The sequence below is a fragment of the Furipterus horrens genome, unplaced genomic scaffold (assembly GCF_987537825.1).
Source record: "Furipterus horrens unplaced genomic scaffold, mFurHor1.1.pri manual_scaffold_11, whole genome shotgun sequence".
Taxonomy (NCBI): Eukaryota; Metazoa; Chordata; class Mammalia; order Chiroptera; family Furipteridae; genus Furipterus; species Furipterus horrens.
This window is the reverse complement of record NW_028327181.1, coordinates 89,121,164-89,133,236: the sequence shown is the minus strand read 5'-3', so window position 1 is coordinate 89,133,236 and position 12,073 is coordinate 89,121,164. Positions and strand designations below refer to the sequence as shown.

Genomic DNA, 12,073 nt, shown 5'->3' with positions numbered 1-12,073 from the left:
TTCTTTCCAAAACACACACGAGGAAGCAGATCCTGAGAGCTTACACTGCTCAACAAGGGCAGCGGTGGGACTCCGGATCAGACCCGCCTGGACGGTTTGTCCCCTGGGCCATGCTGCCCCCTTCCTCAGAAAAGCAGGCACCCTGGACAACAGCGGAGGGCGCGCAGGCAGTGGGTCAAGAAGGAAGCCTGGAAAATGCTACTTCATGCTCCTTTGGAGAAACAACTCCGCCAAGGCCAAGAGGAGTAACTGTGGCACCTCAGGGGTTCCAAACCCAGTAAGAAGGTGTGGCCCCTCCTGAGGAGGTGAACGAGTAGCACTCTGGAGGGAGAGGCACCGTCGTTCACAAACATGGAGACCCTTAAGGTTCAGAGGCCAGCACAAAGGCCAGAGGCGAGAAGGCTCTCTCACGGTCCTGAGATGCCTCCGCCTGCCCCCCGAGAGCCAGCAGCCCTGACCCCGACTGCGAGAGCGGCTTGCGACGTGTACCCAGCAACGTGCTTTGCATGTTTTTAAGCCAATGAAGCTCCACATGGAAGTCTTGGTTCAGAAGAGAGACTCTAAAGATGCATGAAACAAAGACCTCTGGCTCATACCTTAGAAACCAGATACCAGATTGAAAAAAAAAGGACATGTTAGGAAGAACTCATGTCACCAAAAGGATAATATACCTCATTGGAGGATTTTCTATAGGGTCCCTTTAAAGAGTGAGCCCCCTGGTTGAGTCTTGGAGCCGTTGGAAGTGACAGGGCTTTTCAGGAGCACACAGTGCAGTCCCAGTGAGACCACGTGCAGCGTTTCTATACACACGTCTGCTGAGCTTTAGGAAGTGATCCCTAGTGGAGCCTCGGCTTGTGCTCAAAGCTCCGCTCCTCTTCTTAAGAAACAGACATATGTTAAAAAGAAAAAAGGTTAATGGAATTCTGGGGAAACCTCTTGCCATTATAGCTCCACCCTCCAGGCAGCTCTCTTGGGGTGAGAAAAGGTTTCCCTGCCCACGTGGAAGGGCCTCCCCACTGGCCCAGAGGTTGGACGGTTGTGGCCCATTTCTGCTTACCTTCTGTGTCCAGCCTGGGGGTATTCCGTTTCTCTCTACCCTAGTAAAACCATCCTTGTGTACCCGACTCTGCTAAAAGCACTGGCTCCTTTTATTGTCACAGCAAATGAAGGTAACAGGAGAGACACCTGCTGTAGACATTTATTAAATCATCTGTTGCATCAACACTACATTGTATTTCACAAAAGATTGGCCACAGGCAAAATAAAAGAAACCACCATGGATCAGCTTCCGGGAGCTTTTTTGCTGCTTAGTCAGTCATCCAACATACACTTTGGCAAACAGACCGCTTTATAGACTTTTACTGCAAATCTGAGGTCCCGTGTCTCTCTGTGGCATCTGGCAGAGGAGATCCACAGCTGTACTTTGGTAGTTTGTGTAAGGTGGAGTTTTCTCACATGTAAACATTTGACTACACAAGCGTGTGTCAGGTGAGGAAGGAATTGATGACAACCCCGCCAAGCGCACAATCCAACCAAGCCAACACCCTCATCCAGGTGAGCTGCAGGGGAGCCCCAAGAGGCTGGGCAGGAGCCTGTGCCCTTCGGGGGAGGGCCTGGACCACAGCCCCCGGCTGCTAAGTGCATCGCCTGAAGCAGGACCCAGGGCAAATGCTGAGCATCCCAGATCTGAGCAGGGAGGAGACTAGCACCCTCCTCCAAGGCAGCATGTAGCCGTAAAAAGGCAACCCTTAAAGAGAGTGACAGTCAGGTTTGGAAATGTTATTAATTTCTGCATTTAAGTAAACTGTGTCTCGAGCTGGATCATGTGCCTCAAAGCTTGGAAAACGAGGAAAACAAGGAGAGAGCATCTGCCAAGTCCAAGAAGCACAAGATCAACGCTCTAATCACGTTATTTCTAAACTGAGCCAAACAGTGACTCAGCTAACGCACAACAACACATGTATGGGATTGGGGGGATTAATGCGATTCTGACTCAGTCCCAACATCCTGCAGAGATGGGCCCTGGAAGGTGAGGGCAAATGAGGTGACCTCTGGAATAGCAGCAGGCAGCCCCCGACCCCTGCCTTCTCCATCGAAAGGCAAAGGGGGCAAGAGTAGCAGCTTTTTATTTTAAAAAAGGTTTGTATCCTCAGCCTCTGGTCAGAGCAGTGCCTGCCCTGGCTCCTGAGGGTGGGGACAACGGGAGCCACCGGCTGAGCCTAAAGGTAAGCCACCACCCACAACCACCTACACGAGTTTTGGGGGGGGGGATCTCCTCCCTCTTCAGCTGCCAAGGGCAGTTGGTCCGAAGTCCTGTGTCCCCTCCCCTCTCCCCGCAAAGCCGTCCGGGGGCCAAACAGTTAAAGAAAGGGAAGGCTCAAGAGCACAGCTGGGCCAAAGCCACATCCCAGAGCCTCCCAGGGGCCAGTCCCTCCCCTCTCCAGGGGGGCCGCGCTCTGAACACCAACATAGTTTACACATAATATCACTTGCTCCACTGCCAAAGACCAGGCCCGTTGGGACCACGTGTTGCCCAGCCTAGCGAGACTCCTGGTTTGAATTCAGTTACACAAAGCAGGTCGCTGCTTTGCCAGGCCTGTCGCTGGGGCCCCGGGTGTCTCCCACAGCCCCTGGACTCGGCCCAGTACCCGCTGCCTCGAGTCGGGGAGCCGCTGTCTGTGTCTCCCGTAGGGGCCTGAGCTTCTGCGACCAGGACTGACCACCAACGCCTATGCAAAGCTTCTCCATTAGAGGGAGTGACAGGGACAACAGGGGCAGGGGTCTGCGCGTGACTAACAGGGCACTAAAGCCGCAGCGAGGAGGGGGAAGCAGCGGCGGCCAAGCCCGACAGCCCAGAAATCACTGCTCAGAGAGGCGCGCTGCCCCCAGGGGCACCCGCTCGGCCCGGCATCCCGGAGCCAGGAGTCCTGCCGCAGCCTCCCAGGCGGCGGAAGGCACCTGTCAGAGCCGGGCCAGCGCAGCCGGCAGTCACTGGGAGCTGGGGCTGTCGCCCTCCGTCAGGGTCTTGAAGTCCATGGAGAGCGCTTGCTCTTCAGCCTGCGGGGGGCGCTTCCAGTCGGCGCGAGTCAGGATGTAGAGCACCGCCACGCCGAAGCCGACCAGCAGCAGGCCCAGCACGTTGGCCAGGACACCCTCGGGCTCGAACGTGCTGTACTTGGCCCTGCAGGGTCAGAGTGGAAGGGAGAAGCCACCCCGGGGTCACCGTTAGGCCACGTGTCATTTGCCCCTGAGCCAGAAAGATGCCTCCGTCCAGCCCCAGCCCCAGCCCCTCCGCCCCCACCGGGAGAGAAAACCCGTGAGGCTCACTCCACAGAGGGCTGGGGGCGCAGGACACTCACCCGAGTTTAAACAGCAGCGCCTCCTTCAGGCCCAGCAGGGCTGTGCCCACGGAGAGGATGAAGATGGAGGCCCCGAAGAAGATGTGCTGGGGGCGGTAGCGGCTCCGCAGGGAGAACGAAGCTCCAGGGAACAGGAAGAAACTAAAGCCCACCAGCCACTGGAAGGGAAGGTGAGGCGGGGACTGAGCCAGCCTGTCGTCTGACCAACCCGGGGACACCCAGGCAGGCTGTGAACCCACCCACTGGTTTCCTCCACCTTAAGAGTGTTGCAGACCGAGGGGGAGGTGGGGGGTGCGGGCACTAAGCACTTATGGGAAAGGTCCTTCATCATTCCTGAGCCCAGGGAAGGCTGGGCCCGTGGTCACATTATGTGTGTGTCAGCTGGAAGGACGCTGGGATCTGAGGCCCCGTGGCCTGTCAAGTCCTGGCTTCGTACCCATTTCAGAATCTGAAAGTAACATCCGACTGTCCTAAAGCACCCCTTCCACCTGTGGGCGCACCCCCTGGGAAGTGGGCCCTCTGTGGCACGTGCACTATATTTCAGCCCCTGACCCCACCCCCACCCCCACCCCACCCCCGCCTGCTACTCCCAGGGCTGTGGGGCTGGAAGGACTCACCTGCACGAAGTAGAGAACGAAGACAAGGATGCCACACCAGCTGTGCAGGCTGTACAGGTCAGCGTAGCCCTTCTTCCTGTGGTAGTCGAACACTGCCACCAGGCCTGGACCAGGGATGGGACATGTGAGGACAGGCTGATGGGGGAAGGGAGCCCGTGAGGTGACCCAAGAGAAACCTGACTAACCGGACTTCTGGGCGCTCTTCCCAGCAGCCAGTGTCCCTGTCTGGGATGCCAGGAGTAAGGGAACTAGGAGGCGGGGGGTGGGGGGGTCCTTCACCCAGGAACTCACCCACCAGGCCGGTGATGAGGGCACAGACATGCAGCAGCCCGTGCAGGACTTTGGTGGAGCGCTTGGCCTCCTTCCTGAAGACGCGGTGAACCAGCAGGGCTGCGGGGAGGGGAAGGGAAAGCCGGTGTGCTCCCTGCCCGCCCGCCACACAGCGGGGAGACCCGGGGCTGAGAGGCCATTGGACTCGAGGGCTCGTCCAGGTAGCCCCGCGTAGGAAACGCAGGAGAAAGCAGGGCTCCTCGGCCCAGCAGGCCCCTCAAGCCCTGCATGCCCCACCCACCTGACACCTTCTCATCCGGTGTCCTGTGTAGTCCAGGCTGTTCTAGGTTCACCATGCAGTCACACCAAGGTGTCCCCAAGCTTCTGAGCTCCCCTTATAGCTATGACGGTCACCAAAGAGCCCAATACGAAAGGCTGGTCAGATAGTCCCCACTTTTAGCAGGTGGGGCTGACACCACCTTGCTCCCACCCCAGAGAGAGGGCTGCCGAATCGTACACTCCTCACTGCCTGCATACACGCTCACCTTTTCCCCAGTCTCAAATGCCCCTGCAGAAGACAGCTCAGCTCCCAACCCAGCCCTGGCCTCCTCCCTGTGAGGCACACACACCCTTGGGTGCTCCTCACTGAAGCAAGAGGTGACAAGTTGGGACAAGTTGGAAAGGAGGTGTCACCCACCAATATCGGGGCCCCTTGCTGGACTCCCAGTGTCCCCAAGCTCCAAGCCAGCTTCCCTCTCTATCCTTTCTAGAATCTCAGATTTGTCTAACACGGAGGGGCCTCCAGGGTGAGCGGGTCACACGTGCGTGTCTCAGGAGCGGTTCCTGGGCGGTTGGGCAGCACTCACCATCTCCCTGCAGGAAGACCAGGCCTATGACCATGCACAGGGGGTGCACATTAAACTGCAGGGTGCTCTCCCAGGCAATGCCGCCCCGGTACAGACCAAGCCAAGCACCAGTCACGGCCACCACGGTCAGGCCCAGCAGCTGTGAGAAAGCCACATAGTAGGGCAGCGCTCCAGGGCTGGGGCTGGCGGGGCTCTCCATGCTGAGGTGGCAGCTACAGGAAAGACGGCAGAGCTCAGAGGGGCCGCCTGCAGCCCCCAGAGGACTGATCAGCCCAAGCCCCCCAAAACCCACTCCTGCCATCTCCCTCCCCCACCCTGGCAGCGAATGCCACCCCTCACTGCTCCCATGCCCTGTGCTAATGTGAGCTCACCAGCCCCCCTCCAAGACTCGAGACCCCTCCACACCCACCCTCCACTGTCTGAGTCTCAGGAGCAGCGTAACGGGAGGGCCCAGCTGTCCTGCTCCGAGGTGGCCCCAGTTCCACAGGCAAAGAGGGTGCAAGTAAAGATCCTGCAAATTCTAGGGGGGCAGGAGGGCCCAATGCCCATGCTTCACTTTGTTTCCTGAGGTCCTGGGCTTTCTGAGGTGGGGTCACAGGTGAAATAGGGAGAAGTGAGCGAATTTCTTAAAGGTACAGGGTTAGCCCCATTGTTTTCTTCCAGGTGGATCATAAAGTACATCTGGAGTGAGAAATGGGGAGCCTGCCTCCCCCATGCCCAGTTTTCAACCCCGGAGCTGGAGCTGCGGAGTCCCGCCAGCGCTGGGCCTGCGCACAGCCCAGGAGCGGGAGCACTGTGCTCAGACCCCTGTGGCTGACGGGACCTGGGGGACAGGAGCCGCCAGCAGCAGCTCCCCTTCTCGCCTCCTCATCTGCCTCCCACCTCCATCCTCAGGTGAAGTTCCCAAAACTGAAGGCACCCGAAACGCGACCTACGAGGGGAGCCCCCACCACTCAGAGCTCAGGGGGCACTGTATTCCCTGCGCATCGCTTACACCATCCTGTGAGAGAAGGAGCAGGTCCCAGCTCCCCTCCCACCATGGCCTGTGTTATTCCCCCACAGCTCACAGTCCCTGCCCCCGAGACAGCCCCTCCCCCACTTCCCCAGCCCACCCTCGCCACGGCCTGAAATGGGCATCTGTTCATCACATTATCCCCCTCCTCTGTGTCCCCAAGGCTGGGCTGGACCTTGCTTACCCTCGTTGGCGTCCTGCCTTCCTGAGCCCTTGGGGGCCTCTCTGCCAAAGCACCCTTGAGCTCCTTGAAGGCAGGGCGCCTGTCTCACCCTACCTTGCGTGTCCTCGGGGATCTAATGCCTTGCCCGACTCCAGCAAGGAAAATGCACGGAAGAGAACTGCTGTTCTCTCCTTTATTAGATTCACCCCCAGAGAGCCCAGGGCGGCCAGAATCTGATTAGCTCTGAATTAGGAGGCACAGAAGGAACCTGCTGTGCCCCGTGGGCCTGCCACTTCTTTCTGCTAAGTGGGATGAATATCAGGGACAGGATGGGAGTTCCGGGTGGCAAAGGACTGTCGCTCCTGGACCTTGGAGCCATGCAGTGGGGAGACTAGTCAGAACCAGCTTTTCCCACCCAAGCAGTTTCTGAATGAGACAGGCAGAAATCAGAGTGGAGTGGAGATGCATGCCGGTGTCCACGGAGAGGACAGGGGACTTCATGACTAGGGAACCCCTACTTTGCACTCAGCACCTCCCAATTCTCCCATTTAATCTTTGCAATTAACACTATGATAGCAGTATTATCCCAGTTTGACAGATGAAATTGGGGCTCAAAGAGAATAAATGATGAAATTATCAGCAGCAAATAGCTGCTCAACTCAGTGGTTTCCTGAGCAGCTCCCGGGTGCCGGATACACGGCTGGAGGCTGCAGCTGCACAGGTAAGTCCTTCCTCCAAGGGGCTGGCAGATAAGGTGAGGAGCAGAGGCAGGTTTGAAAGGAAAGGGCAGTAAGCATTCAAGCCACAAGCTAAACTCAGGCGTCCGAGAGCACTTTCCACTGTACACACTGAGTCTCCCCCTCCGTGAATGCACTCGAGTGGCACGCTCCTCTACATCGCGCACGAATTGGTTGTCTGCTCGTGTTGTGACTTTGTTCATTCCAATGCCTAGTCACTAGGATAGAGCCGTCGCGCTTTCCAAAATACTGAAAAGCCCGGATCCGAATAGGTGCTTGCCAAGGAAGGTGCCTTGAAGCAGGGCTCCACGGCAGTCTCCCCCTTCTCGTGCCAGTCCTCCTGTGCCTTCCTCACCCCTGGGGGGACCATGCTCCTCAGGCAGTTTAAACCCACATCACATGGGCACTGGTATCCCCCGGGACTCTCCTGGGACAAGAACACAACAGGGTGGGGACAGATGGTTTCGAGAGAAGGGGCAAGCTAGCTGCAAGATCTTCATGTCAGTTGCTCCAAAGGCAGCTCTCCTGGTCCATATGGGCTGCAGGTAACTAGGCATCCAGGAGGAAGTGAGGGAGAAAGGATGACCTTTGGAATTACAGAGGCCCAAGCTGTCTCGGCCACCCTGCTTCCAATCTGTGTGTGATTTTAAGCCCAAGTAGGAGGGGTGACAGGTAACCTCACACCAAGCAAGACCAGCCTACTGATGACAGGCCTGTGCCTTCCTGCTTACAGGTGACCTCACAGTCAATAAGATCTAAGCATGAACATCCAGATTTACAAAAAGACAGTCATGAGTGGCTCTGTTGTATAGATGATGAGCTGCAAGATTTCCCTCAGCCATGGCTTATTCAGTTCAATGAAATTGACAACCGATCTTTGTGCGAGGAGGGGCTGCTTTCGATGCTGAGCGATTCAGAGAAGGCGTTCCAATGAGGCTGGACGGAATCTGACCTACCCACCATCATGTCTGCACTGGAAACCTTGCAGCCATTCGAGATTCACTCCCTGGTAAGCAAATGTCTTTGGGTCATGCTCCTTCATTTCCCAGTCTGGGCAGCAAGAACACTCTCTCGTCCTTCCTGCCTAACTGAGTTGGCCCCTCCAGAACTCTGGCTGTTCTTGGGCATCCTGTGTTTCCAGAGCGAAAATGCGGGCAGCAGCTTCAAGGGCCTGGAAGCAGCCACTCTCCATCCCAAAGGCTTCCTTTGCCCAGAATACCAGTCAAACCAGAGGGGGCTTGTGCGGCCCCTTTCATGGCCACTGTCTTTCCTCTGTCAGAGCATGGGGTGTGAGTAACAGATCTCTGGCAGCTCTTGGAAGAGTACCTCCACCCCTCCCACAGCTACTTGAGTCAGACACCACTTACTGAAATTGACAGGGACAGGCACCCCCTCAGGGCTTGAACGTGCTGAGACTCACACTCCTCCCCATGCCCACTGTTTCATTAAAAGATCACAGGCCTAATCTCATTGTGGGGACCAGACACTGCGTTTGTCCTACAGCCTGGAAGCAGGGAGCCTGGCCACTGCCTCCTTATCAACAGCAGGGTTTTAACTAAGTTAGAATAGATTGTGCTGGGAGTTGGGCTAGATCTTTTCTTGATGGGTCAGGGGGGAAAAGCTCAATTGTCCTCGAATGTCCTAGAACAGTGGTTCTCAACCTGTGGGTCACGACCCCTTTGGGGGTCAAATGACCCTTTCACAGGGGTCGCCTAAGACCACTGGAAAACACATATATAATTACATATTGTTTTTGTGATTAATCACTATGCTTTAATTATGTTCAATTTGTAACAATGAAAATACATCCTGCATATCAGATATTTACATTACAATTTGTAACAGTAGCAAAATTACAGTTATGAAGTAGCAACGAAAATAATTTTATGGTTGGGGGTCACCACAACATGAGGAGCTGTATTAAAGGGTTGCAGCATTAGGAAGGTTGAGAACCACTGTCCTAGAATATGATGAAAGAGAGGCCAAGTGAGTCCTAAGCTGCCAGATAGGGCTCTTTCTTATTGCCTGACATCCAAGTAGCCCCCCAGAAGAAGGCAGAGCTAAAAGCCAAACCCTGACCCCGGTTCTCCATTAGGTATAGGGAACTCAGTGCCTTGGCTCCCATTACTTGTAAGGATCCCCCCAAAAGTTTCATTTCTGTTAAAATCAGGAGAAAAAATAAACTTTTGGGGTTGAAGAAAATATTTCTATTTTTAATCCTGCCTGGAGTTTGTCTTTAGGCCAGCACAGTTGTAAAATACAATTTTTATGGAGGAAAGGGTCCACACAGGGCAATAGTGCCTCAGGCCCACGCATGTCACAGTGCAGCCCTGATCAGATCCAGCCCCACTGTTTATGACTGTATGCTCCCAGGCAAGCCAGCCTCCTCCCTGAGGCCTCTTCCTCATGCCTAACGTAGGAGGATACTGAGAGCCACTTGACTGGCCTGAAGCAGAGATTCAGTGGAATAAATGTGTGCCCATGCCTAGCACAGTGCCTGACACACAGTAGGCATTCACTCAATAGTGATTAACAAAAACTAAATCTGCTCTTACTAGGAAGAGTCCCACATCAAAAGCTGTTGACAAATGAGGTTTGGGGCTACAGAGAGGGAGGGGGGAGCAGACAGGCAGACCCCTGTGATAAATCCACACTCCCTGCTGTCCATCCTCAGCTATCCAAGGAGCCGAAGCCCCTGGATCTGGGGTCATTCCTCCACCAGGACCTTCTGCTGCCGATCCACACCAAGTGCCACCTGCCAGGGAAGGTGGCTGGGCAGGAAGTGATCGAACAAAGAGGGCAGTTCCACTCGGGGTTCAGGAGGCTCCTCCCGCATGGAGCCAGGTTGTAGCAGCCATTTCTCTGAAGGGGGCTCACCTTGACATTTACAAGTTGCCCGTATTTTCTGCCTCAATACAATTTCACAAGAGAAATCAAGGTATCTACAAGAAGGTGGCAACCCCCCCCCCTTTTTTTTTAATTTGCTCTGAAAATACAGGAACATAATTGAGACAAACTGAGATGGAGCTTCACTTAATAATGAGTCTTAAAAAAATCCTCAAAGATCACCAAGGTAGAACGCATGAGGGGAGAGGGGCAACCAGTGCAGGGAGGGTTTGGGGAGGGGTGCCAGCAGCCTCTGATGACCTGTCAGGAGGACTCCAGGGTCCACATGGATCTCTGTGGTGTCCTGGGGAAAGGGCATGCAGGGGGAGGTGGCCCTGCCATCCCCCAGGTGTCAAAGGCAGCAGCAGCCCCTTAGCTCAAGTTCTGCAGCCCCTGTACCCACAGTTCCGGGCCCACCAAAGCCAACCCACGGAGTCAGGATTTCCCAAATGAGCAGCTCCTTTTCTCACGCCAGGAAGCTGAGGATGTTGTGGGAGAGGGAGGAAGAGATCTAGACCAGACTGCCCAGCTTCAGGGGCGGAGGGAGGCGAGCAGTTCAGCAGTCTCCGCTTCTGGTTTCACAAGACCAGTCGTGGCAAATGGTGGTTGATCCACTTCTCTCTCCCTTCTACCCTGCTTCTACCCTGGCCATAGGACATGGCAGAATATTAGCCGTAGGCCCGTAGATCAACTTAGGGTCACCTGCCCCTCCATTCTAACTTCCGCAGAGACTTGTCACAGAGGTAGCCCCCGGCCGAAGGCTATTGGCTCAGGAAGGAACTGGACAAGCTCTTTAACCTCAGGCTTCGTTTGGTGGTCCCCGAGCCAAACCGAGCCGGGAGAAGCAGGTGACGCAAGAGACAGGTGTGGCGACAGATGAGGGCAGAGAAAGACTCGCTGCGGCCCCAGGAGCCGGGCCTGTCCCAGCGCGGGCGCGGTCCCGGCACACCTGCGCCCGCCGACCCCTACTCCACACCCGCCTCCGCGCACACACCAGGGCCCCCCTCCCCGACGCCTCGTCCGGACACCGCTGCCCCTGCGGCCCGCGCCGCCTACCTGGCCAGGCACCGGGGCCAGAGCTCGTCCCCGCCGCGCCGCCCACGGGCCCGCAAGCTCCACGAGCTCAGCGCCGGGGCTGCTCTGCAGGTTCCGCCAGTCGCGTCGCCCTCGGTGACACAGCGTCGTCATAGCAACCAGGCGGTGGCGGCGGGTTGGCCGCTAGGTTGACAACGCGAAGAAGGACAGGCGGGGGATTACGGGGGGCCGGAAGTGCCCCAACGCGTCCACACACTCGGGGCAGGGCCTAGGCCCCAACTGTCCCCCGATTTCGTGGCAGGGCCCCGTCAGATCCCGGCCCAAACCTGGACACCAGCATGGCAGGGGCCGCAGAGCACATTACCCGATCACGGGTAACCTTCCAAGTCCGGGCCTTGCCACCCGGCTGGCGGGGTCTCCCACGTTCGGGAGCGCACGCCGGACCTGCAACCGCATGGGTGTGGACGGGGACCTTCCGGCCCAGGCCCGACTCAGAGGCCGCGCGCGAGGCTGGGGGGATGGGCGGGGTGGGGGCGGCCCAGGCGCCGAGGGGAGCGGTGGCGGCCAGGAGCGCAGCCGCCCTGGGCCGAGTCTCGGGCTTCCAAATTTCCTCCCTTGCTTCCCTCTCACCTTGGGCTCTTCCCTCGCCCTGCCCCGGGCTCAGGTGGCCACTAGGTGTCAGACGTAGCCTGGGCCTTGGCCTGCATTGCAGCCTGAGGGAGGTGTCAGTTTACAGGGAAGCTGGACACCCCCTTGTCCAGCGCGCGTGAGCGCGCACACACACACACACACACACACACACGCGCGCGGTGACGTTTTGCACCTTTACCCAAGCCTTTGCCTAAGACACACTACCCAACCCCCCAGGCTAACCAACCTAAGGATGCAAAACCAGTCCTTACCAGACTCATGAAGGCTTATACTGCCACAGGCAGCCTCCCTGCTGCGGCAGCTAAAGGGGGTGGGGGGTGAGGGGCGGGCGCAGGGGGTGGTGCCAACGCCAAGGTTAGGGACCAGCCTCTACTGCAGCCCTGTCCAGGCTCTTTTTTCCAGGAAATGCTGTGAGTAGATAACAAGTCCAGCTCCGACTTCCCACAAGTTTAGAACAAAAGGTTCTTTCCTGTTGAA

The 12,073-nt window shown here is 56.9% G+C and overlaps 1 protein-coding gene across 3 annotated transcripts; it reads right to left on the bottom strand.

The window, feature by feature from the left end:
• Positions 1-1,180: 1,180 nt before the first annotated feature.
• CYB561 (cytochrome b561) lies at positions 1,181-11,868 on the bottom strand. Of its 3 annotated transcripts, none has more exons than XM_090292224.1 (6): positions 11,848-11,868; positions 5,113-5,324; positions 4,268-4,366; positions 3,977-4,080; positions 3,360-3,517; positions 1,181-3,181 (listed from the first exon to the last, which is right to left on the bottom strand). In XM_090292224.1, exons 2-6 carry the CDS (start codon positions 5,309-5,311, stop codon positions 2,989-2,991), a joined length of 753 nt encoding a protein of 250 aa, XP_090148350.1. In that variant the 5' UTR covers positions 5,312-5,324; positions 11,848-11,868; the 3' UTR covers positions 1,181-2,988. The 3 variants fall into 3 exon arrangements, with proteins under 3 accessions (XP_090148350.1, XP_090148349.1, XP_090148351.1); XM_090292223.1 differs by lacking the exon at positions 11,848-11,868 and adding an exon at positions 11,576-11,712; XM_090292225.1 differs by lacking the exon at positions 11,848-11,868 and adding an exon at positions 4,548-4,647 and having other exon boundaries at positions 5,113-5,178.
• Positions 11,869-12,073: the final 205 nt, after the last annotated feature.